Here is a 27,618-nt window from a genome sequence, read left to right as displayed (position 1 = left end):
AGAACCGGCCCTGCTTAACTGGGTTCCTCAGCAAATGTGTTAATCTAATTCCGTTTAACCACTTTAACCCTAATATAATGTATACATCGGTTTTTAAAAACAATGATAATCGTGAAATATTTTTGCAAGAAATATGAATATCTGAACATTTTTAACACCACAATCCTGGCACAAAATATTTTCAGGTGGGGGTCTGCGGCCAAATCCACATTGAGGGGTCCTTATATTGACCTTGACACGAAAATGTTTGAGAACCACTCAACCACTCTTAGCTCTGTCCATTCACCCACTCCTGACATTGCACAGGCACCCCTGGTCCCACTATAGTGTCCATGATGAATGGTCTGTCAGGATATGCCAAATTGGAAGCCCCGGTGAGTGCCTCCTTCCTGCAGCTGCAGTCCGGACTCCGTACACGGACAAAATGTATCCGTGGCAAAGACTTGGGGCTCCATTTTCGTCACCGCTAAACCCCTTATCCCTAAACTTCTTTGCCTTTTTATTACTATTTTGCAAAACATATAGTTAAAATGACCAGTACAAGCTCACAACATGTCAATGTAGATTGGCTAGTTGAACTATTCAAAAATAACAAACAGGCTAATGGTATATTTGCACCTTGGCCCTAGCCCATGCTATGTTGTAATTAAATGCCCACCCCTGAAAAAGAACAATATTAAATATTTGTCATCATTAAGCCTTTATTTTGGAATCCGAGGACCGGAAGTTTTTATGGCTTATTTTAGCTGGATTGACGGACCTCAGCTGAGAGAGACAGAGAGAGAGAGAGAGAGAGAGAGAGAGAATGAATAGGCCTGCTCGAACGTCGACGCTTCAGCCGCGTATCGGATAAATTAGCTCCCCACTATTAGTCTCTTATTTATTTTTTCATAATTTGTTTTGGGGGCATCATTAGTCGGACAGTAAACTAATAGCCATATTCCCGTTTCCAAATTATTTTGTCACTGCGCCCCAACCCCCCCCCCCCCCCCGCCCCCTCACCGCCCCTCTCCCCCCCCCCCCCCCCCCTTTTTTTTTTTTACCGCATCTCGATGTATTTTGTATCGCTCGTTTCTTCCAGTAGGAACAACTCCATCATCACATCTATATGTGCTGCTCGCCGCCTCCCTCCGCTCCTCTCAATAGATGGTGCAAGTCAAGATGTCCAAGTCGTCTGTAGACCCTCTGTCTGGCGGCGTCGAGACCGTCTCTCAGTCACACTATAATTTCCAGGTAAGTCTCCGTGCTTTTCTTCGCCCCCCCCCCCCTCCCCTCCACCTCTACCTCCACCTCCAGAGCGAAAGTGCAGTTTAAAATAACGGTCCTGATGCTACTTGTTGTCGGAGCGAAGCAACATATGTAACTAAGGCGTCGCGTTAAGCAGCGAAAAAAGGGGAAAAGGCTACTTTTTACCTGCAGATTGATGCCAGTGTAGGCTACGGTCTTCTTAACGGGATGCAACACAACCAAAACAAGGACACCGTTTTAGGTTGTTGTTTTAGTCCGCAAATTGGGCCCACGAATGTATTCTGCATGGATTTATCATTTATTCCAAATGCTGCAAAGCCCCGCTGCCCCTGCACACAGCCTTGTGTAGATAGACATATGTATCATATCGTGGACCGTGGATTAATTTACTCAGGTTGTTAAAGGTGAAGGCCATGATCGACTCTCACCTGTAGCCTATATGTTTAGGCTACTCTTCATTTAATAGGCCCTTAACGGACAAAATGATAGCCTGATGATAGCAAATGATAGCCTTAATTGGCCCCATAATGGATGGACTTGATTTAAGCTGTTACATTTTTTGTTTAAATAATGTACAATTGCTTGCTGCTGTGGCGCTATAGGCTATAGCTACACATAACACCTAGCTGCCACCCAATTTCATATTAAAGCCTATCAACAATTATGATAAATGGCAGGCTATATGGACGTAAAAGTTGGATATTCATTTTCAGATATCTTTGAAGCAACAGAATCCTGAAATCTGTTACTCTGTTGTCGTCTTTTTTCTTTTTACCCATTCGTGTAAGTCTGACTTCCTATTTGAGATGTCACTGTATAAATGTCTGTCCCCCATAACCTTTAATGTCTGTCTGTCTGTGATCTGTCTGTCTGTCTGTGATATGTCTGCCTGTCTGTCTGTCTGTCTGTCTGTCTGTCTGTCTGTCATGCAAACTAAAGCTCATCTATGCAAGTGTGTGACAAAACAGGGGAGGTGTTACCACCCCCCCCCTCCACTCCAATCTCTGAGAGAGAGAGCTCAAACTTCTATAGCCTCTAAAAGTTACATTATAGTTAAACGTTAACTTTTCTCTATTGCATTAAATAGGCTACTGTGAACCGTTTTGTTTCTCTTGTGTCCCAATCATGCACAGCTGCCCAGGAAGTTGCCTAAGCGGAAGAGTCGCTTCAAACGCTCGGATGGCAGCACCTCTTCGGACACCACGTCAAGCTTCATCAAGCGGCAGGTGAGATTCACAGCTAATTATAAATAGCCTTGGGTTTTGTTCACGCAATCTGAACAAAGTGCTTCTATACATCTCATTCACTGGGTTGCATCAAAGATGGTTGATTTAGAAAGATATAGAAACATCCAAATTGGAGCAATCTAACATATAAAAAGGGAATGTCTGAATGAATGTCTGTATACGAAACACGTGCCGCTGTTACTCACTGATTGCACCAATGGTTCTGAATTTCAACACATTACATTATCACATCACTTTCTCACACTGTACGCTGTTTATTAGTGTTGAATGTCTGTTGTGTTGCGTTACACCACGGTTAATTTCCTATTTGTTGACTTCCGCCTGTACCACACACTGTACAAAAAAGCATAAATTATGGCGATCCGTGAGCTTCAGATGCTGGTGTTTAAGTGGTACCGTACAGCTATTGATGGATGGATGGATGGATGGATGGATGGATAGGAAAGACAGACAGACAGACATTGAATTTGTTCATATTTTTATTGTCCTGGTGTCATCGTTGAGATTGTGTTGCGGCTTCCTTTAGGTTTTGTCCTTCTGTCCCAACACATTGCAATTGCTCTTTTTGTCCAGGAGAGAGCAGTGCATTCCATCCAAATCCCAACCCTGCAGCCCAGTCAGTCAGTGTCTTAATTACTGTAGTGTTTTGAGGTCAAGTATACACTAGAGAGGTAGAGATCTGGAGATGTGGTTTTATTTAAGAAAACCTCTCTAAAGAAAGAAAGAAAGAAAGAAACGGTGGCTCACAAACTTATCTGGATCAGGGCCCACTTGAAAAACTTGTAAAATGGTTGTGTTGGTAGTTGGTCCACCCATCTGACCACTTAACACGGCAGTGTGAATTTTCAGAACACGTTTATATTTACATGGTTCTCTAGAGGTTCTAGTGCCTTCGGCATGCTCACATCTAGCGCTACACTTACACTTGCACCGCATCAAGGCACGTGTCACATTTAGGATCCATTGGAACACAGGGTCCCTTTTTCTGTCTCCTGAATCGCAAAAGCCAATACTGCTCCTTCCCGACGATGGGAAAACAGCAAAACACAATACGGTGTTCCAAACTAGTTGGGAGGTATACAGGAGTTCTGAGAAAAGGTTCTGGGGCCGCCCATTACAAGATCCGAATAACGTTGATTTGTAGTTATTTGCCCTACCTTTTGAAAACTTCTAAAAGGAGCATGTAGCACTTAGGCTTGACTCAAACCTTCGCAACAGATTGATGTATAGCTGATGCATGAGACTTATTGACTGATGCAAGCTCGCAATTCATTTCCAATGGGAGTCACATGGTTTGACACAACATTTTTGTTGTATGAGGGCGAGGGGGGGGGGGGGGGGGCAGTCGAAACACAGCCGAAAGCCGTACAACTAAAATATTGTGTCAAACCATGTGACTTCCATTGGAAATGCATTGGGAGCTTGCATCAGTAAACAAGTCTCATCTCATCTAGCATGCATTAATGTTGTATGCTAGATCGAAAGGTATGAGTGAAGCCTAAGTGAACAGAATTCTTGGCTCATGTTCGGGGGAAGGAAGCCTTGCGGGCAGGGTGATATTAGAAATTGCATGTACTGCTGCTGGCTGGGGCGGCACCCGTCAGTGGGGAGTGTTGGGCAGGAGGAGAACGACGAAGGCTCTACGTCCTCCCGGTAGGGGCCTTCGTTTTGGGAGCTTGTCGAGTGACTATTTTCTGCAGAATCTTTCCCACAATTACAGAAAATGCCACCCCCATTCGGATGCTGTCAATGAATGCATACTGACCTATCGATGAGCTCAGTAGGTGTTTTGTCTTTATTCTCTGCGTTGATGATGGCTAGTACTGTTTTGACCGCGGTGGAGGCGCGCAGTCTCAAGTGAACTTGAGCCACGAGAGGCACCACCGAGCGAGCTATAACGAGCGAGTTGCCGTGCCGAACGCCACAAAGCTCGCTTGAGCCAACTCAGTGCCGTCCGAGTTACAACCCGATAATCACAGATTAGTAAATCATGTTTTGGGGCGAGAGTGTTTGCCTCAACTGCTACTGGCCGTGCCTCTGTCCCGGTCAAAACAGTAGCCATCATCAACCCACAGAATAACGACAAAACACCTACACCTACCCACTGAGCATTTGTTTGTCTAATATTCATCTAAAGGGTCGTCTAAAAACGGCTTCTTAGATTAGACGTTGATTAGCGGTTGTTTAAATGTCTATACAGTATATAGACGGTCTATATATAGACGTTTAAACAACCGCTAATCAACGTCCGTTTTTTTATCGCATTTTTAGACGCACGTCTAATAGCCATCTATTGCTCAGTGGGTAGTATATCTTACCTACTTAAATAGTATATCTCACCTTCACTGACCAATCAATAGTCTAATTATATGTGATAATGTCCCTGTGAGAAATTGAGAATGACCATTTTTAGCAGTTGGAAGCAGTACAGAGGCATGGTAAAGTTGAACCAGACAGGAAACACATCAAAGTAGATTTCACCATTTATTGCAACAAATGGTATACAGTTAAACTTGGCGTTAAAGGCTCTGCGCTCAAAAAACAGAGAACATTAGCAAAATCCCCCATGGGTAACAAGAACAGCACATAAAGACAGTTAATGAGATTAACTTGAATCATGCAAACTTGAAGCGTACAACTTGAATGCATTTCAACATTAATGTCATGAATCAGATTAGAGCTATATCAATGTTGAATTCTAGTTTACTTTATCGATATTGAATTCTAGATGACTTAAGAGCCATGCACATGCAAATTCCAGTTCAATATTCAGTTTATGCATTTTTTTGAGCAATGCGTAAGCAGTATATTGACATTGATATTTAGCTTGAATCAGCAGACATATTTCCCAAGTATTTGAGACTATGCCAGACTTGAGATCAAAAGGTGGAGGCTGGGGTGGAGGAGGCAAGCTTTGACAACAGCCGTTGCGGTAGCAGTGCCTGTGATCAAGAAGCAGCTGTAATAGTGAAGCAGGAGCACGTACAGTATGAATGAGTGACGTCATGATCAGCTGAGATGTGAATGAGAATCAAAACTGACTGACAGCTGATTACAGCTAGGGCATGCTACTCATATGTCTATATAAACTAATGCATGTGCTTCATATTCATTCAATCCAAAAGATACAACATGGACAAATTATGTCACACCCTTAGCCTTGACTGTTGACATTGTGATGTCCAACCTTTCACACACAGTCTTTTATACACAGCTGAAGGCTAACGAGCTGTTAAAGGGGTGTGTTCCAAATCCAAAACATACATGAACATACAATAAAGAATAAATACATAAACCCACATCAATTATGTTATAAAACAATAATGAGTCTGTCCCTTTTCACACTATATTACAACATGTATAATCATTAATAGAAAAAGCACAATCTCAATCCCCCTCTGACATCCTGACTGGTCCAGCCCAATCTACTGAAACACACCATGGGTACTGTTAAACATTCAAACTCATAAAGACTCACACTACATACATATTATTCACTCATGTGAACTGTGCAGATTAGTAAAATTGCAAATGTGCTGTGCAAATGTCGTTCAATACATATTTGTTATAATGTGCAAAACATCGAGTAACAGAAGACGCTCAATAGGGTTTAAAATGGTTCAACCCTTTTGGACATACAGGGTTTTCTGCCCCTCCGACAGTGAAGGTATTATTTTATTTAGTTTTGTAAAAGAATAAAAAACCTCAGCTAAAATGAAGCACCATGCAGCACAGCTCCATTAGCACGGAGTTCATGCCGAGGGGAGGTTAGTGGAGCAGTGTACCTGAGAACCATTAGTGTGAGAGCAGGGGGGAGAGAGGAAAGGAGCTGAGCAGACATCTTATTGAGAAGAGGGACATTAGTTATCCTGATTAGGGGCTCCATGACAATCTTCCCAGATTCCCAGAGAATATTGCACAGTCTTAAAATATTCATGAAACTCATTTGCAGGCCTTCTTTGGGACCGATGGTTTGGTGATGTGTTGATTTTCGTGCCAGCATCTTTTTTGAGTGGTGCAACCACTCCCTTACGGAGCTATGTGTGTATAGCTGGCTGGGTGGGTCTGAGCACGGAAATAGCACGGTTGTTTTTTTTACCACATGTGCGCAACCTAACACACACACACACACACACACAAACACACACACACACACACATATTAACTGTATATATGATGATTTTGGGTGTGCCAGTACAGTACAGTAGAGGGTACAGTAGAGGGATCCCCACACGGTAACTGTCATTTTTCAACCGTTTCGGACGCGGGCAGCACACCGGAACCGGATTTTACACACACACACACACACACACACACACACACACACACACACACACACACACACACACACACACACACACACACACACACACACACACACACACACACACACACACGACTCCGTGTTCTACAGTATCGTTGCTGTCGGGCAGATACCCTTATGTCCATATCTAAACTTTGTGTTTTTTTTACGTGAATTAACGGCCTACTTAATAATACCACAGTGTCACACAGAAGCATTAGAAGTAGCAGAGCCACAAGATTGAAACGTGGTGGACACGTTTTCAGTTTCAGTTTATAACCTAGAAAAGTAATAGTTTTTGAACATATGAGGTGGTTTCCACCCGACAGAGACATCGTTGCTGTCGGCTGGGAAATATGCCAATAAATTATACCGAAAATAGCCTAGCTCGTTAGCTATTCTTTCAGTATATACCTTTTGTACAACACTGTACGATGAAGGAGGGCATTCATGTATACAAAAACAAAATATGTAATAGGCGTACTGCATAATCTGTGGGTATCGCTGCAAAAACTGTTTCAACATTTCAAAGATAGAGCATGCATTCATATTAAGACTGTTTCAATGTGATTGGGGTGGAGCGGTGAGGTATGACTCACTTCTGCAGTGGAATACAATGAGCTGTGTGCTGCTACAACTGTTGATGTGCTGTGTGTGCTATGATGCAACACTGTTGACAGGGACCGTGTGTGCGTGTGTGTGTGTGTGTGTGTGTGTGTGTGTGTGTCAGTGTCTTAAGGAGGTAAAGAGACGGAAATAGGACTCAGTTGGCTCTGATCAAGTGAGCCAAGTGATAAAATGACGTATACTGTATATCTTTACAAAGAGTGTGTGTGTGTGTGTGTGTGTGTGTGTGTGTGTGTGTGTGTGTGTGTGTGTGTGTGGGTGGTGTGTGCGTCCGTGCGTGTGTTTCATTGTTGCGTGTGAGAACGAAGCCCAATTTATACTTTGTCGTTACAAAAATAGGCTGACAGTCACAACGCATCACAAATCGGCTATTTTCGGCATTTTCGTCACACGATGGAACATAAACTGGGCATGGCTAAGGGGGAGGCGCACGGGAAGGGGGGGGGGGCAGGTACAGTAGGTAGGAAGTTAATGTAGGTAGAAGGTGTCTCCGGTGTATGTGTGTGTGTATGTGTGTGTGTATGTGTGTGCGCGTGCGTGTGTGTCCGGCTGCTCCAGTGTGTGTGGTATCTCTGGGATAAGGGATTGGTACCGGACCGATACAACATGTAGTGTAGAGAGGGGGAGCAAGGACCAGGTCGGCAGCCATACAGCATCGCTACAATGAGTAAGTAACAAACTGCCCCTCTTGATCATACTACAGCATCACACACACACAAAAAAAGCATCCAAAGTATTCGAACCCTGAAAAGTAACAGTTTGACACATTGCTGACCTAACAAGTAGTCCGACATGTGCACGCATGCACGGACTAGCGCCTGCTCCCGTGCTTGCGGTTATGGTTAGGTCAGGGTTTGAGGTAGGTTGTCGTTTGTCGGACCAATGACTAGTCTAACTAACGTACTGCACCAGCCAGAAATAAAGCTTGTAGATTGGCTATTTCTGGCAAACGTTCCCCCCCCCAGAATAGGGATGCTGGGGGTTGTTCAAGTGGTTAAATTCAGCTGTGAGTTGTCCGTTTAGCTCTCCGTCTGTCGCCCTCTCGTCTTTGTTCGGAGGCTGTTGCTGTTGTTTTCATTTATTCTGTCTCTCTGTGTCAAACATCCTCTGTCACTTCAACACATTTGTCTTCTTTGTGTACCTACTGTATACCCTGCACCTCATCTTTGTGCTCTTATACTGTACATCACTTGTTTATTGATATCGTTTCTCTCTATTGCCATTCATCATTCTGACGTTGTGGTTCTGCCTGCTCCGAGCTCTGCAGACTGTCTAGAGCTGCAACAATTATCATTTTTCACTGCAATTTAAAAAAGCTACAATCCGGAACTTATTTTAATGTGCAGAATGATATGTTAACCTGTCTGTATTGTATGGTAGAGCGTGTTTAAAGGTGCCGTAAGGGGGTGCATACTTAGTTTAGACTAGTCATTGGTTAGACATGGGTTAAGGTTAGGTTTAGGTGTGCTGCCCCGTGGGAGGTTAGGGGTAGGGTGAGGGTTTGAGATAGGTTGTAGTTGTTGTAGGACTAATGACTGGTCTAACTAATGACTATAGTCTAAACCAAAAACTGTCTAAACTAAGTACTGCACCCGCAGTAAGTGATATGTGACTGTGTTGGTTAAACACATTCAGACCTTAAGGACGTGTACAAACGTCATATTTACACCACTGCTACTGGGGTGTCATCCCTCTTGACGACAGCTCAGTTTGACATGCTGACAAACTCCCAACTCCAAAGAACAGAAAGGGGGAAAGAAGAAGGCTCTAAAATATCAGTGTCTTTGCTGCACTGTGTCATCCTTATCACTACAAACTCCCGGTAGCACACAGCCCAGCTGTGCATCACTCATCAATCACTGACTCCCCGCAGGTGAAACACATCATGATAATCGTCATTATCAGCCTGTTACTGCGAGCTAATGCGAGTGAACACTGTGCTCATAACAAAAGCCCCCACCTTCCTGAATAACCCGGAAAAGGAAACAAAGGTCGCAGAGTTGTGTCTATGGAGTTAACATTACTCTAATTGACCTCTAGGTGTGGTTAGAAGAATATAGAGGGTATGCGCGTGACATCAGCATCATACCCGGACGTTATGCGGGAACGCCTACTGAGTGGCAAAAAACTACTTTTCTGGCCTTGACAGCCCATATACATCCAAACAGAAAAGCCCTATATCTGATTGCATTAAATAACGTTAAACTACATTAAACTCACTTTGCCAAGTCACTTTGCCACTTTTTCCACTCGATTTCCCATTCACTTCATGCATGCGCTCTATTCTACTAGTGGGTGTGGCCACCTAAAACATCTTTCTGTACACCTTTTGGGAAAAAGAACTTCCTCCTAGTATAATCAATGATCATAGTACCTGATGTCAGGTTTTCTTTTTTTGGCACAATTCCAAATTATTCAAAAGTAAAAAAAAAAAATGTTTTTCAATACAATTTTGTAATATATCTTGGAATATTCTGACTCTGCAAGGGAGGTAACTGCAGTGTCAAAGGAGTAGTTCACCCAAAAAACTACTTATTTTCTATCAATTGCACACAAGGCTACATTGGTTAACAGCAAGGTACTCTACAAACCTACTATACTGTTACCATTTAGACTTTAGAGCATATAAATATATTACCATCATATCTTCCCAACCTTACAGAGCTGTGTAGTGTGTACTCCTGATACAGCAGCTGCTGTACGGACCTCGCTCTGACCGTGGCATACATCTGCCTCTCACCCTCTGTTGCTTCACCCTCTGATAAGAGTGTTTCATATCGTCTCTGTTGGGTTGAAACCTCATAGGCCTACATTATGTCCAAAAATGTTGTCCAAAGGATATTTTGATGCTTTTGGGTGATGTACGGTATATGTTGTAATTGAGTATGATCAAGTAGGGCGTTCATTTACGAAGAAAACCCCCCCCCCACAAAAATATAAAATATGGAGAAAAGAGGTTTCTGCCCGACAGCAACGATATGACATTTTATTGTTATCAAACCTCATCGTCCTCCACAGCTTAAATACCACTGTTTATTTTGTCCTGTATAGTCACCCCCCGGGTTATCCATCTTTGTCTTTTTCCATTGTATCTTTTCATCTGTAACCATCCCTCTTCTCCCCCACCAGCCCCCTACCCCCTCTCTCTCTCTCTCTCTCTCTCTAAGCTCTCTGTCTCGATAAGGCGCTGACTGTTCTGGCACTGGTGCAGTGTAAATCAGATCCAAGTTATCTGGCATGAAACAATAGTACTTAACAGTGACGTAGACTCCTCTGTGAGGGCGGCGGGGCTCGAGCCCCCATGAGGAATTAGACCTGAATATATCATCAGGCCTACTCTACGGTCGCGCAATTCTCGTCTTTGCATTGGATATATATATATATATAGCTGGGGGGAGGGGGCGGGCCCCCATGACGATTATAAAAACATTTCGTCTCTGATACTTAAATATCGTCTCTGTCGGGTGGAAACCTCATATGTCCAAAACTGTTACTTTTCAGGATTCAAATTTTAGCAAAAAAAATAGCAAAAGGAGAAGAACTACAAACTCAAGGGGGTTAGTCCAGTCACAGGAAGTGATGGCAGCCTCATCCTTTTAGATGCGGTGGGCGTGTCTTAGCTTGATTGTCATCGTTGCAACAGAGCTTGTTCCTTGTAGACGTGCCCGTATGCTGTTGTATAATAATACACCTCTTGATGTTGTATACATCAAGAGGTACAAATCAGTGTGTGGACATCCCTTCCTTTTCCAGTCACAGGAAGTGACATAAAGGAAGTAAAACAACATGCTAATGTACAACAGATTGTACAGTAGTATAATGTTCCCTTTTCTTTCATATCACTACATTATTTGTTGCCGCTCCGGCTCTTGTTTGCTGCTTCTTTCCAAGCTGATTGGAAGTTGACAGATTCGGGGCGATGCGTGCATGCACACAAACACACACGGTCGCACACGCGCGCACACACACACACACGCACACACACTAAGTGCACCGTCTCTCCCATTTCACGTTGATATCTTCCTCTTTGGACGTTAGCATCATCAGGATCTGTGTTTGTTTGCGGTCTGAATTTGAACGCAATACATGCAACACAAGCAAACGATTTACAATTTTAGGCATTTAGCAGATGCTCTTAATCCAGAGCGACTTACATTTAAGCAAGAACAAAAAGCACAACAAGTTAAAATATGGAGAGAAGACGTTTCTGCCCACAGCTGAAAGACTGTTCATTTTGCCCTGTGAATCACTGTAGTCTTTCATCTTCTCCCGTCACAATCTCTAACGCAATCTCAAACGCTTGTTTATAGTTATTTCCTAAAGCCTGAAAATCTGTTCCTATCCGCTTGCGACATGCATACACAACAAAGATGTTTATAGGGCTGTCACCAACAGCCAATCTATAGAAACTCACACCGCGACACATTGTTATAGCTTATAGCTTTGCTATTGGTTTTACTATTTTAGAGAAAGTTCTGATTTAAAAATGTCTTTATGAAAGTAAAAGTGTGTCTTTATAAAAGTCTATATTTTTTTTAGTGTTAGACAATAATGACATACTGGACAATAGGAACACCAAGGTGAAAGTGGTTCATTTTTTTTTCTTCTCAGTTGACAAGATGAATAACTGATGTGAATGTTGCCATGTTTCTCTGCATGAAATTAGGTTATCGTTTGTTTTGTTTACTCTTCTGCTTTCAGTATTATGCTGGGGGCGTGTCTTTAAATGATAAATGATAGCCTGCAGAATTCGTTGGTGTCGGGCAGAAACATCGTATCTCCATATTGCAACTTTTTGTGCTTTTTCATAAATGAACGGCCTTTACCGTGTCTAATCTAAAATACCGTGTCTACCGTGTAAAATAATGAAAATAGCCGATCTACAACTTCACAATGCGTCACATTGTGAGTGTGTAGACAGGCTATTTTCACTATTTTGAATAATAAAAAAGGAAAGGTTTTGGACATACAAGGTTTCCACCCGACAGTGACAGAGTGTAGTTTGCTAATGAGGAGAGAGAGGCTCCTCTGAGAATAAACTGGAGGATGGAGTGTGTGTGTGTGTGTGTGTGTGTGTGTGTATGTTTTTCACTGCTGCATTGTGGGGGGATGATGATGGCATGGATTTGGGCCAAGCAGGAGTGTGTGTGTGCGTGCACGCGCGCAGGAGAGAGAGAGAGAGAGAGCAGAGGAAACGGTTGCCTGCTCTGTTCTATATTTGGTCTGTCAGAGAGAAGACACACACACACACACACACACGCACACGCACACGCACACACACGCACACGCACGCGCACGCACGCACACACACACACACACACACACACACACACACACACGTGTAATTGTATTGTATATTATGTATTTTACTGTCATTTCACAGTCAAATGTAATCATATCAATTGGTGTAATCAAATAATCGACATATTAATCAACAGTAGTTGTGGGGGCAGCTAGTTGCTCAGAGGTATAGACAGACAGGGGTATAGTCTGTCTTAGAATCAGAATGTCCCAGGTTGAATAGAATTAGAATGTCCCAGGTTCAATAGAATCAGAATGTCCCAGGTTCAATAGAATTAGAATGTCCCAGGTTCAATAGAATTAGAATGTCCCAGGTTCAATAGAATCAGAATGTCCCAGGTTCAATAGAATCAGAATGTCCCAGGTTCAATAGAATTAGAATGTCCCAGGTTCAATAGAATTAGAATGTCCCAGGTTCAATAGAATCAGAATGTCCCAGGTTCAATAGAATTAGAATGTCCCAGGTTCAATAGCATTAGAATGTCCCAGGTTCAATAGAATTAGAATGTCCCAGGTTCAATAGCATTAGAATGTCCCAGGTTCAATAGCATTAGAATGTCCCAGGTTCAATAGAATTAGAATGTCCCAGGTTCAATAGAATTAGAATGTCCCAGGTTCAATAGAATTAGAATGTCCCAGGTTCAATAGAATTAGAATGTCCCAGGTTCAATAGAATTAGAATGTCCCAGGTTCAATAGAATCAGAATGTCCCAGGTTGAATAGAATCAGAATGTCCCAGGTTGAATAGAATTAGAATGTCCCAGGTTGAATAGAATCAGAATGTCCCAGGTTGAATAGAATTAGAATGTCCCAGGTTGAATAGAATTAGAATGTCCCAGGTTGAATAGAATTAGAATGTCCCAGGTTGAATAGAATTAGAATGTCCCAGGTTCAATAGAATTACAATGTCCCAGGTTCAATAGAATTAGAATGTCCCAGGTTCAATAGAATTAGAATGTCCCAGGTTCAATAGAATTAGAATGTCCCAGGTTCAATAGCCAGGTCCTCCTAATGTCCTATATAAGACACTGAACCCCTACAGTCAGTAACTGCTCCAGAGTACTTTTAAGGCTTTGAAGGGTCAGAAAGACTAGAAAAAGGTACCATTATAGTAAATGCAATCCATTCACCGTGCTTATAGTTACCATAAATTGCAGCAATAAATTGTTACTCTGCTCATCAGACCTCTAATGAAATCAATCTGGTTCTTTCTCTTGGTTTGTGCTTCTTGTAGGGGTCTGGCAATTCCCAGACCCCCTGTTGAAGACCCCTACTCTAATTCCTTATGTGTTCTGGGCACAGGGCTCGGCAGATTCCTACACCAGTAGACCCTCGGATTCCGACCTGTCAGCCGAGGAGGACCGCGAGGCGTATCGGCGCGAAGCCGAGCGCCAGGGCCAGCTACAGCTCGACAGAGCCAAGGTAGTGTACTGTACTTATGATTTACATTATGTGTGTAAGTTAAATCGCTTTTGCAATGTGTGACATGGCTGGTAATCCAGTCTGGCAGTGTGCCGCGGGTTCGACTCCCGATCCCGACGGCCTTTACTGCATGTCTTCCCCCCCCCCATCTCTCTCCCCAATTCCTGTCAGCCTACTGTCTGTCCCTCCATAAAAATAAATATACTATGACCTGCGTTCTTTCTTCTTGTTGCCATACCTTCCTGTGCCTGCAGTCCAAACCCGTAGCGTTTGCAGTGAAGACCAATGTGAGTTACTGCGGGGCTCTGGATGAAGAGTGTCCTGTCCAAGGGGCCGCCGTCAACTTCGATGCCAAAGACTTCCTGCACATTAAAGAAGTAAGTGTTATAAATATCCGGAAATTGGTTGTTATTGTTGTTGTTGTTGTTGTTGTGTTGAACCAACACAAGTTGACTGATGGATCGTTGTGGATTATTAAACAGAAGTTTAATAATGACTGGTGGATTGGACGTCTGGTGAAAGAGGGCGGTGACATCACCTTCATCCCCAGTCCTCTACACCTGGAGGCCATGAGACTCAAACAGGAGCAGAAACAGAGGTGTGTTACAGAAGGGCCTCAAATGGTCTCTATGCACAGCAGCCGTACGTACAGGAAACAAACTGAGCCTCTTACTTACTTCCTCCACAGGTGTTACCAATGATACTAAAGGAAGACTCTCTCTGTCTGTTCCATTTAGTGTAGCTAAGTGGTTCTCAAACGTTTTAATTTCAAGGACCCCCTGCAGTGCCTCATAACCATTTAGAGTACACAAATAGAAACGCTATTTTCTGCTATTTTTCAATAGCTAAAGCATAACATGATGCTAACACCAAAACGGGTTCCCGGTCAGAATGGGTTAAATCAGGGGTGGGCAACTTTGACGATGGAGAGGGCCACTATATTTCCACACTCACTATAGGGCCATATATTACTGTCGTAGCAAAAATAGCCGATCTACAAGCTCAATTGAGCTTGTAGATCGGCTATTTTTGCTATATTCTTATTGGAATCCTGAAAATGTACATTTTTATGTCATTTCAAATGCCTTTAATTATACGTGTGTTGAGCATTGAGCTACTAATTTAGACTGAAGTAATTAAAGCAGGTCATGTTCACATGTTGTGGAATTGTAAACAGCTGGAACCAATATTATATCAGTATTCTGATATTAACCTGAGGGCCACATTAAGTGAAGGTGGGGGCCGCATGTGGCCCCCGGGCCGCCAGTTGCCCACCCCTGGGTTAAATGATGACCCCTGTTTGCATTAAATGGTCTATATATTCGTCTCCGTCGGGTGGAGACCTCATCATGTCCAGAGCTGTTTACTTTTCCGGATTCAAACTGGAAAATAAATGCAGCGCATCATCTGCTACTTTTGATGTGTTACCAATGATACTAAAGGAAGACTCTGTCTGTTCCATTTAGTGTAGCTAAGTGGTTCTCAAACGTTTTAATTTCAAGGACCCCCTGCAGTGCCTCATAACCATTTAGAGTACACAAATAGAAACGCTCTGAGTTAAAGGCCTATTCATAGTCTGGATTTTCGGTGGTGAGGTGACGACCACCGCTCCGGTGGTGAGCTGACCACCGGAGCTGAAATAACGTTGAGCGGTGGCGAGTAAAAACAGAGAGAAGGGCTGGAGCGGTGGCGGTGGTTTGCTCTTCACCGCGGCTCGTGATGTCATGTTGTAGTTTAGTGGTCACCTCACCACCGAAAATCCAGACTATGTATGAACCCTAACCTCCCCCGGGGCACCACACCTATAAACCTAACCCCAACCCTCTCCCGGCCCCCAACGCACCTGCTCGGACCAATGCTCCTTAATTGAACCAATGCTCCGTCGGACCATAGTATGCCTCCCGTGAGATCATGAGATGTCTGATCATTTTAGTTCTGTGTTCTACTGCTCTGTTCTATTGGATGCATTGCAGGAAATCAGGGGGCAACTCCTCTAGTCTAGGTGACATGGTGACTGGGAGCTGGAGAACCACACCACCATCTGCAGGTGAATGTAAGTAACTGCAATACCATCCTTTCCCCCTCAAATACCAAGAAGAAAACATGTCTTCTTTTTTCTTCCTCCTAACCTACTTTGCCCCTCTGACTACCTTACTACCCTCTTCCATTATTAATTTTGACTGTCTTGTTTTCACACAAGCTAAACAGAAGCAAAAACAGGTAGGTTGCCCGAAAGCAAGTTGTCTCAATAACAGAATAAACCTGACTTTCAACTTGCATTCAGGGGTGTCATTTGGGGGTCCCAAAAGGGAATAGCAATCCCCCCGCCCCACCTAGCATTTAGTCTCATATTCAGTTAGTTTCCAGCATATGTTCTCCGCCTACTGTATATGTTTTTACATTATTAATCAGACTAGTAGGGCTGTCGCAATCATTACATAATCGCCTAATCAAAATTATTTGAGATTATTATTATGTTGTATACATAATCATTTCCATGTTGAATAATGTTCATATATTTTCAAACCTTTAAAAAAAAACAGTGTAAATAAAATAACATCTCAATGTGACGTGTTTTGAGCTTGTAGATTGGCTATTTCCCACTATTCACTATCTTTTAAGTATATAGAGCTATTAAATGATCTAAGTTATTTGTCATATCTGCCCTGTGCAACTTTAGTGTTTTGTGAAGCCAAAACGCCAAACAGTAGCCTAATGTATTTTTGAGGGCCTCCTATATACAGCTTTTGACCCCACACTTCTCAATATTTGCCATTGACAGGAGAAAATTAGGTCAAATGTCCACCAAATGTGACATAAATTAATAATTGTCCAATGAATGGACAATTTTGAGTGTTTGTGTAAACACAAACATTATGTAACACAAACATTGATGACAAAGATGAGGACGCAAATTCTGATTGGCCCGGAATGAGGCGATGTACGGTGATAAGAGCGCCCCTCACTTCACACGGGTGTGATTTTTTTTATTCATAATGTTCCAGCCACGTGTCGTCGTTGTTGTTGTTTTGTCTGCAACCGTACATTCATTAGCCACGTTCCACCTATGATGTGCATGTCATTATAGGCAAACAATTACACATTTTATCTGTAGTTAACCCATTCTGACCTGAGATCAGATTCATACCAGGTTTCCACTGGACACACACTGGTCTGATGAACCCATTCTGACCTGAGATCAGATTCTAAAAAATTTCAGTCGTTCTTCGATTTTTCAAAAACAGCAGACCTACAAGCTCGTAGCGCGCCACTCTGTGGCGCGCTACGAGCTTGTAGGTCTGCTATTTTTCAATAGCTAAAGCATAACATGATGCCAACACCAAAATGAGTTCCCGTTCAGAATGGGTTAAATGATGACCCCTGTTTGCATTAAATGGTCTATATATTCGTCTCCGTCGGGGTGGAGACCTCATTATGTCCAGAGCTGTTTACTTTTCCGGATTCAAACTGGAAAAGAAATGCAGCGCATCATCTGCTACTTTTGATGCTGATGTGTGACGCTGTAGTATGATCAATCAGTGCGTTACTTAACCCATTCTGACCTGAGATCAGATTCATACGAGGTTTCCACTGGAAACACACTGGTCTGATCGACCCATTCTGACCTGAGATCAGATTCTAAAAATGTCAGTCGTTCTTCGATTTTTCAAAAATAGCAGACCTACAAGCTCGTATCGCGCCACTCGGTGGCGCGATATGAGCTTGTAGATCTGCTATTTTTCAATAGCTAAAGCATAACATGATGCCAACACCAAAATGGGTGCCCGGTCAGAATGGGTTAATATACGGAAAAAAACACAAGAAGTTAAAATATGGAGATAAGAGGTTTCTGCCTGACAGCAACGATGTATTATATGGAGCACATTTGGCTTTGATTGAATGCCCAATCCGTCAACCTATAACCCCCCTCTATCTCTCTCTCGTGTACCTCCATTGTCCTTCCCCTCATTATTTCTGGGCAGGAACACATCCCTCCGTATGATGTGGTGCCCTCCATGAGGCCAGTGGTTCTCGTGGGACCCTCGCTGAAGGGCTATGAGGTCAGTCTCACCACCCCAAACCCTCCCTCTCCTTCTCCTCCAGCAGACCTACAACCACCCCAACCCTCCCTCTCGTTCTCCTCCAGCAGACCTACAACCACCCCAACCCTCCCTCTCCTTCTCCTCCAGCAGACCTACAACCAGCTGCAGTTCAAAAATATCATCGTTTGGCGGGTGGAAACCTAAAAAAAAAAGAGAAAAGAATCTGTGATCCAATGTAGAACAGCCAATCTATGGCACGCGTTGCATTGTTACACGTTCTGAGCTTAGTAGATATATTTCCGCTACTTTCACGTGACACACGTGTCCAACAAAGTAAAGATACAACATACAATATTGAGATACAGGTTTCTGCCCTGTATCTCGCTGCCGGGTTTCTGACCGGGAACAGCAAACATATTATTCGGGACACTGCTGCATCGTCTCTGAGAGCTACACTAACAAATAATGATGAGTTACACTCGTGATTTGGTTAATTCATTCAGCTATATTTAGCCTCTTGTTTGTTCCCTGGACATTATCATCTTTTGGTTGATCATGAAGTATGTGACAGTATTTGTGACTCACAAATGCTACACAGGTGACAGATATGATGTATATATATGTATGTGTATATGTATGTCACAGTATTTGTGACTCTCTTCACCTTGCCACACAGGTGACAGATATGATGCAGAAGGCACTCTTTGATTTCCTCAAACACAGATTTGAAGGAAGGTCAGTAAATAATGGGTACAGATTGTTTATTTTAAATTAAAAAATGTTATACCTTTTACGCCTTACACGGTTTACACGGAAACAAAGTCAATGTAGACGAGAGTGACTGTGTTCTATGTGCCACGGCTTGTTTCTTTCTCTCACATGACCGTATGTGGACATTTTCAGGATCTCAATCACACGTGTGACTGCAGACCTGTCTCTCGCAAAGAGGTCTGTTCTCAACAAAAGACCCATGATGGAGAGATCCAACACTCGCTCCAGCCTAGGTAAGAGACCCATGATGGAGAGATCCAACACTCGCTCCAGCCTAGGTAAGAGACCCATGATGGAGAGATCCAACACTCGCTCCAGCCTAGGTAAGAGACCCATGATGGAGAGATCCAACACTCGCTCCAGCCTAGGTAAGACCCATGATGGAGAGATCCAACACTCGCTCCAGCCTAGGTAAGAGACCCATGATGGAGAGATCCAACACTCGCTCCAGCCTAGGTAAGAGACCCATGATGGAGAGATCCAACACTCGCTCCAGCCTAGGTAAGAGACCCATGATGGAGAGATCCAACACTCGCTCCAGCCTAGGTAAGAGACCCATGATGGAGAGATCCAACACTTGCTCCAGCCTAGGTAAGAGACCCATGATGGAGAGATCCAACACTCGCTCCAGCCTAGGTAAGAGACCCATGATGGAGAGATCCAACACTCGCTCCAGCCTAGGTAAGAGACCCATGATGGAGAGATCCAACACTCGCTCCAGCCTAGGTAAGAGACCCATGATGGAGAGATCCAACACTCACTCCAGCCTAGGTAACGTCTGCAGAAAACGACTCATTTCATTCATTTAGATTCCATAGACTCCAACATGTCTTGCTCTTGCCTAACTCTTGGGTTAGAAAATAGTCGCTCTACAAGCTCAAAGAGCTTATTTTTGGTGCGCGACACAGCACGCAACAAAGTATAACGCAGACATAACCTTAACCCTAAAACCAATGTGGTTGGTAAAGTCAAGCCGTACAGCAATAATATTCATGTTAATTTAAGACAAAACTTAACAAAACCTAACAAAACCTCTCAGTCTTGAGTTTTGATCCATGAAAACTGCTCACATAAACAAGCTATTATCTAAATGTCTATAAAGTGTAAACGCGCCAATTTTGTACCCCCCTCCCCCCCCCCCCCCCCCCCCCACACTGTCCTGGCTATGTGCAACGTAGCGGAGGTCCAGAGCGAGATCGAGAGGATATTTGAGCTGGCCAAGACTCTGCAGCTGGTGGTGCTGGACGCAGACACCATCAATCACCCGTCACAGCTGGCCAAAACCTCCCTGGCACCCATCGTTGTCTACGTTAAGGTCGCCTCACCAAAGGTACAGTATATGACAGTGCAACTTATACTAAGGCATGAAACTATACTGTAAGTATGCGTAAATCACGTACATCGGGCCAGGGGAGAGAACCCAGAAAAAGACAACTTTACTGGGATAAAAACTACAACTTTGAGATGCACTACACTGCCTACTTGAAATTCAACTAATGTGGGAAAAGTAGTAATGCCTATATGTCGTAATTTGGTATTTGTGTAAAGAATGTTATGTTATTACAGTATATCGTTGCTGACGTCGGGCATATATTTGACCTTGTGTTTTTGTCCGTAAATTAAGGCCCTACTTGATAACAATAATAATAAACGTTATTTGAAGAGCACCTTTCATGACATGAAACGCAGCTCAAAGTTCTTTAAAGAGCAAAGGAAAATCATAAAACAACATTAAATACTACAGCATCACACAAAAGTATCACGTGGCACGTGTTGAGCTTGTAGTTGTACGACTTTTGCTGTTTTTTATTTGGACATAATCAGACATACATTTTTGGAAATCGGCACATGAACAGCTAAATCAATAAAGCTACAGTTGGACAGTGCTTCTCAAGCATTTGTTGACGATGTCATTAAAGCTTTTAAGCAGACTGCACAGCATGCCAGATAGGATTCTAGAATCTAGATTTATTGTCGTTTTTTGGATCATTGCACTTACCTCCTTCCCCCAGGAGAGGGAGACAAATGGAGATAAAACTTACAGACTGGTAGCTTGTGTATCTTTTGACCCATGTTGCTTTGCTCTTGTTTCTCCTCAGGTGCTCCAGAGACTGATCAAGTCCCGGGGGAAGTCTCAGAGCAAGCACCTGAACGTGCAGCTGATGGCTGCTGACAAGCTGTCTCAGTGTCCCCCTGTGAGTGGACAAATTAAATCACACAAATTCTTTGTGCTTTTTCGTAGATTAACGCCCTACTTGATCATAATACTACAGCGTCACTCTAAAGTAGCAGACCTACAAGCTCCAATGAGCTTGTAGAGCTGCTTCTTTTGACGCTTTTGAATTTTAATCGTGAAAAATAACAGTTTTGGACATATGAGGTTTCCACCCGACAGACAGATATAACTCTTTATGTAATCATTTCTAGGACATGTTTTTGCTGTCATTTATTTATAGCAGTGGTTCTCAAACTTATGTTTTGTGTCATTTATAGGATATGTTTGATATCATTTTGGACGAGAACCAACTGGAGGACGCATGTGAACATCTGACGGAGTACCTGGAGGTGTACTGGCGTGCCACTCACCTGCCTGGCACCTCCCCTCTCAACCCCCTATTGGAGCAGCACCTGATGACCCCGCCCTCTGTGGTCTCTAGCCTACAGGTGGGTCCCCCTGCAATAGGCAGCATAAAAGACAGGGAGGTGAATGGAGGCCCAGAATAGAAGGTTGACTTTGTAATGTTAACTAATAGAAGGTCAAGGATAAAGCCTGATTTATACTTAGCTGTGCGCTGGTGTCGTCCTCACAGTGAGGGCTTGTAGATCTGCTATTGTCGGTGTGAGACTCCGGTACGGAATGCAACTAAGTATAAACCAGCTGTGCATTTGCAGGCTGTTATGCTGCATGAATCAGATACTGTTGTTTAGAACAGTGGTTCTCAAACTGTGGGTTCAAATGTTTTACAGTTAAACAAACCAACATACAGCAGCCTATATATAGGTTATACAGGGCATCTGCACATTTCTAAAGTGACAATTTAACGACTTTTAAGAATATGATTATTTGGGGGGTGGGGTGGGGGGTGTGGGGGGGGGTCCCCAGTTCAAATGAAAAGGTTGAGAACCACTGCTTGTAGAAGTCCTATTTTGAATGTGTCGTGCTGTGTGTGTCACTGTCCTTATACCTGGGTCGTGTTCCATCTCAGATTCTCACTCCTGTTGTCTTTATACTTTGTATCTGCATTCCCAGTATGTACAGTATATGTACAGTATGTCTGACTGTCTTCTCACTCATCCGTTGCTTAACGTTTTTGCAGTTTTCTGAAACACAGGAATTAATTGAATGATCGCGTACAAAACGGGGTGAGTAGTAGGGTTTATATAATAATATGCATTCTCCACCTCCCCCCCCCTTACACCACCTCCCAACTCCACCTCGAGCCTCCGGCCCACGACAGAGGGATGGATCAGTGAATGAACGTATTTGTCATTCACTCTGTGGAATCCCCGGTCATATATATATTAAATTATAACTGTGCTTTTTTATAATCTTCTTCAGTGCATCCTCGTCTTTCCTTTGCCCTAGTTTGTCGTTCCTCCCGGTGAACTGTTCACTTGCTACAAAAGCTTTCCTTGGGAGAAAATTCACAAAGCACCTTCATCTGCAGGAGGGACACCTTGGTCTTCTGTGACAACTTCCTTTTTTTCCTTTTTGTTATTTTTGGGGCATTCAAACAACCCCTATATCGGCTATTTTTGCATAGCGTTGTATATAACAGGGCTTAAAGGTAGTGTAAGTGATTTTTGTTGGTAAAAAATAAGTAGAGTGTTTGCCCTTTTGAACAGGAAATGCTTTTTCAGGTCGGGACACCAATTTTATCGAGTCAGGATATATAGAACAGGATATACAGATTAAACAAGTGAAATTGGAAGTGGCGACACAAATAAATGAGAAGACAGAATTGGAAGTGGACCACTATCAAAATTAAGCTGATAAATGGGTACACTCTCCTGATTAGTTGAAATGTGTCACCGAAAATGTATTTTCTGCTTATTAAAGAGTTCTATAGAAAAGAAAACGGGTGGGTAGTTTTGTTTTAACCCCAAAAGATCACTACGCTATCTTTAAGTGTTTATATATTACAGATATTATCACCAGTGCAGTATTGGAAGATGAAAATACAAGCTGTGGGACTGAATTAGCTGTCTTGTAAACAGTGTAATTGAGCCTCTATACCAAGCATGCTTTGTGAATGTGGCACCCTTTCACAGTGGCATGCGCCGCAATCTGGTATGGAAACGCTCTCTATAACGGCAAGCACTAATAACCAAGAGATGTAATGAATGCCTAAACAATGTCACCTTCTTAAATTTGTTTGGAATTTAAGATTTGTTTTTTTATTGGAACTATAATGCACAGTTTATACAATATAAGTTAACTTAAAGGACAAGACCACTTTGGAACAGGTTTTGGTTGTGTAGTTGCCTTGCCATGATGTAACTCCAAAGGTGCACGGACAATAGATCGATAATAGTTGCTCCATTGATTAGAAATTAAATTGATTGCACGGTGAAAACAACTCTCAGAGTCACTATTTTAGTACGCACAAACAAAGATATACAATATATAAACAAAGATTTAAGATATAAAAATGTCAACTTGATTTTGCTATTTTTATCAGGACGCAAGTCAATGAGGAGCATATTTTGAATGATCACTTTCAGGTTCAGGTTTGTATACAATGCATAGATGCAATAAAATTAATTGTGCTCCAAGCACTCTCAGTCTTAAAGGGACACTTCACCCTTTTTGCAAAAAAATATATGTTAATGACGTTTAGAAGCTTTAGATCACTTTCCTGGGGGTATTTATGTGTGTAATATGTGGTTTTAGATATTTTAGATTGTAGCAGTGAGCCTGTTGTCTCTGATGCCATGGACACTGGTCTCACTACCTTCCTGGACTACAATTCCCATAATTTTTTGGTGCACTGCTCCTCCTTGTGGATAGGGGGGAGAGCTGTCTTACTGAGACAACATGTAGTCCATGAAGGAAGTGAGCCCAGTGTCCATGACATCAGAGACAACAGGCTCACTGCTACAATCTAAAATATCTAAAACCACATATTACACACATAAATACCCCCAGGAAAGTGTTCTAAAGCTTCTAAACATCATTAACATATATTTTTTTGCAAAAAGGGTGAAGTGTCCCTTTAAATACAATACACTAGTGTATACAAGACAACAACTAGAGTGCAAAAGAAAGAACCAAAAAATATAGTGCAAGGTACATTGCATTGCAGTGCATTACAGTGCAAGGTCAGCTGACTTGCTGTTTTTCAGCCCGACTGCCTGGGGGGGGGAAAGCTGCTACTGTAATGATACCGATACTGTGGTGTGTGTGATGTGATGCTCTGGTAGCGTTTTTTGGAAGGAAGCAGTTGGAACAGGGTATGGGCTGCAGTCTTTGCAGTCTTTGACGATGTTGTGGGCTTTTTTCTTCATTTCTTATACTTTCTAATCACCTTTAGAGTTACATCATGGTATAAGCTAAATGCACAACCCAAACCTCCACCAAAGTGGTCTCGCCCTTTAAGTATGGCGGAGATGATAATATCAACACATTCGCATTTTGTCTCCAAGATTAGACCCCCCCCCCCCCCCCCCCCCCAACTCATTGACGTGTCTCACCCACATCTCTCACGTGTTCATAGCGTGTGTGTGTATAGCATTGTGTACATTATACACCGGCTTTGGGAAGAGAAGCCATCTTGTCTTTGCTGTGCATAACGCTGTCACCAGAGGGCATTGTCCTGGTTTCTAAGACACAGCTCTCTCCTTTTTTCTCCGCCCATCTCTCTCCCCTCTCTCTCTCTCTCTTTCTCTCTCTCTCTCTTTTCCATCGATCGCCCACACCGCCGACCCTCCGATGATACCAGAACAAGAAGCTGGGAGTTGAGGAGGAGGAGGAGGAGGAAGAGGAGGAGCCGGGGGACGACCCGCGGGACGAGGCCCGCTCCCCATTGGAGCAGGACAGCCTGATGCCGTCCGACGAGGCCAGCGACTCCGTTGCATCTCGCCACGGCGGTGGCCGCCGCCGCTGCGGGGGGGGGCGGAGCCCGCGCCTTGAGGAGGAGGATGACGAGGAGGAGGAGGAGGAAGTGGAAGAAGACGGAGAGGAGGGAGAGGAAGGGGAGGAGGAGGAGGAGTACTCGTCCCCCTGCCACGCCCCCCACGCCCACAGGGACGTGTGCCCTCCGCCGCACCGCAGGCTCCAAGGGCACGTCCACCACAACGCCAACGGCCACGAGGAGGCGCAGGACCGGCTGCTCCGCGCCGACGACAACGGAGCACAGCGAGGACACAACCAGAGGAACAACCGCCGCCAGCACAGCCGGCCCTGGCCCCGAGATAACCTCTGAACCTGACCCCGAGATAACCTCTGACCCCGAGATAACCTCTGAACCTGACCCCGAGATAACCTCTGGCCCCGAGATAACCTCTGAACCTGACCCCGAGATAACCTCTGAACCTGACCCCGAGATAACCTCTGAACGTGACCCCCAGATAACCTCTGAACCTGACCCCAAGATAACCTCTGAACCTGACCCCGAGATAACCTCTGACCCCAAGATAACCTCTGAACCTGACCCCAAGATAACCTCTAAACCTGGACCCCAAGATAACCTCTGAACCTGACCCCAAGATAACCTCTGAACCTGACCCCAAGATCATCTCTGAACCTGGACCCCAAGATAACCTCTAAACCTGGACCCCAAGATAACCTCTGAACCTGACCCCAAGATCATCTCTGAACCTGACCCCAAGATAACCTCTGAACCTGACCCCAAGATAACCTCTGAACCTGACCCCAAGATCATCTCTGAACCTGGACCCCAAGATAACCTCTAAACCTGGACCCCAAGATAACCTCTGAACCTGACCCCAAGATCATCTCTGAACCTGACCCCAAGATAACCTCTGAACCTGACCCCAAGATAACCTCTGAACCTGACCCCAAGATCATCTCTGAACCTGGACCCCAAGATAACCTCTAAACCTGGACCCCAAGATAACCTCTGAACCTGACCCCAAGATCATCTCTGAACCTGACCCCAAGATAACCTCTGAACCTGACCCCAAGATAACCTCTGAACCTGACCCCAAGATCATCTCTGAACCTGACCCCAAGATAACCTCTAAACCTGACCCCAAGATAACCTCTAAACCTGGACCCCTGATGACAGTTCCTGCTCCCCCGGCCCGAGGCAACCCCTGGTAATGCGCCCAGATGCACCCAGAGACCACTGCTGGCCTCCAGAATGAGCATTGTCATGAACCCCCGCCGAGAATGAGCAACAAAACTAACATAGTGCCGTCCCCAAGAAAAAAAACCTTGCGATTGATTAGCGTATAGCTTCAAAATCTCCTGCTACACCCTCCTGCCTCCTTCTCCCCTTATTGGACTAAAACTTTATCAACACAGTAAAATCCTCAGCATCAGTTTTACTCTGAGAGCTACAGGTCCATGTGGTTCCATTTGTATACTCTCTGAGTGAAATTTCACACTCAAAAAGTCTATTTTTTAGAAGAAAGCTGTAACTATCCTTTATAACCACAATCTTCCATACGCCCCTGTTGCACCCTGTGTGAACCCAGGGGGATGTCATGGATCAGTCAACAGTGGTAAACGGTGAACAGGGCTACCAGCCATACGCAAATTCCAACTTTAGCTGCTTTTCCTAAGGTTTCTCTAATTGTAGGATGTCTAAATATACGTACTGGCCTTAAAAATTCCTAAGACTTTTAAGTATATTTACTATTTGCATGTGTAATATGAGTATGATTATTTTAAGACTATTTGCACATACAGTATATGTCGGAACTGAATGATCTATTATGGATTATCAATAGTTAGTCTTGCGTAGCCTGGGCGATCGGAGACTGATACATCTGGGGGAAGTAGAATTCAACGTAGCCTATAGTTGTTATTATATTATATAGGCCAGCGGAGAAAAGCCCCACAAACAAACTTACGCCCACTTCTTTGAAAACCAATCCTGGTACCGGCCCGAGTAGAAGGTTCACCTTAAAATCTCTGCGTTGGTTTTGCAACGCTGTGTTGCAAATGTTCTTTTTTCGCCTATAACGGTCTCTAGAGAGACTACCTCTCTAGTGATACACTAAAATCCTCCCCTCCCACTTACATCATACAACAATGGCTGTGGGCACGGTGGCAGTTCAGGTGGGCGGTGCTAAGGTGATAACCAGGTATACAGTTATGAACTGGTGGGGTGTGGCCACATAATAACCCCATCTTTATATATTTGTTTCCAGACAGTTCTAGACCCTGACATGGAATCTAGAAGTCACCATTCATGGGTGCAGCAGTTAGGATGGGTATACATTCAGAGGACACATCATTTCACATTGAGCAAAATGTACAGTGACAAATATACACCCCAAATAATCGGGGACTGAATTATCATCCTGATCTCCGATCGTTTGGCTATGCAAGACTAAGCAAAAGTAGGAATGTCTATACTATGGAGTCCATTATGGGATATAGTAATGCATCTAGTGTAGGCCTACTGTATATACAGTGTGTGTGTGTGTGTGTGTGTGTGTGTGTGTGTGTGTGTGTGTGTGTGTG

At 43.6% G+C, this 27,618-nt stretch overlaps 1 protein-coding gene across 1 annotated transcript; it reads left to right on the top strand.

Annotated features, from left to right (window-relative positions):
* Positions 1 to 1,146: 1,146 nt before the first annotated feature.
* Positions 1,147 to 22,309, top strand: LOC308315579 (voltage-dependent L-type calcium channel subunit beta-4-like; the record flags this gene model as incomplete). Its single annotated transcript, XM_080763630.1, has 14 exons — positions 1,147 to 1,233; positions 2,382 to 2,474; positions 14,029 to 14,148; positions 14,403 to 14,525; positions 14,631 to 14,746; positions 16,122 to 16,201; positions 16,349 to 16,368; positions 18,132 to 18,209; positions 18,868 to 18,926; positions 19,095 to 19,195; positions 20,141 to 20,292; positions 21,062 to 21,157; positions 21,456 to 21,626; positions 22,280 to 22,309. 14 exons carry the CDS (start codon positions 1,147 to 1,149, stop codon positions 22,307 to 22,309), a joined length of 1,326 nt encoding a protein of 441 aa, XP_080619756.1.
* Positions 22,310 to 27,618: the final 5,309 nt, after the last annotated feature.

This window comes from Protomyctophum bolini (genome assembly GCF_963924005.1).
Source record: "Protomyctophum bolini genome assembly, chromosome: 5".
Taxonomy (NCBI): Eukaryota; Metazoa; Chordata; class Actinopteri; order Myctophiformes; family Myctophidae; genus Protomyctophum; species Protomyctophum bolini.
Note: the sequence above shows the minus strand (reverse complement) of the source record. Positions and strands in the feature narration are given on the sequence as shown.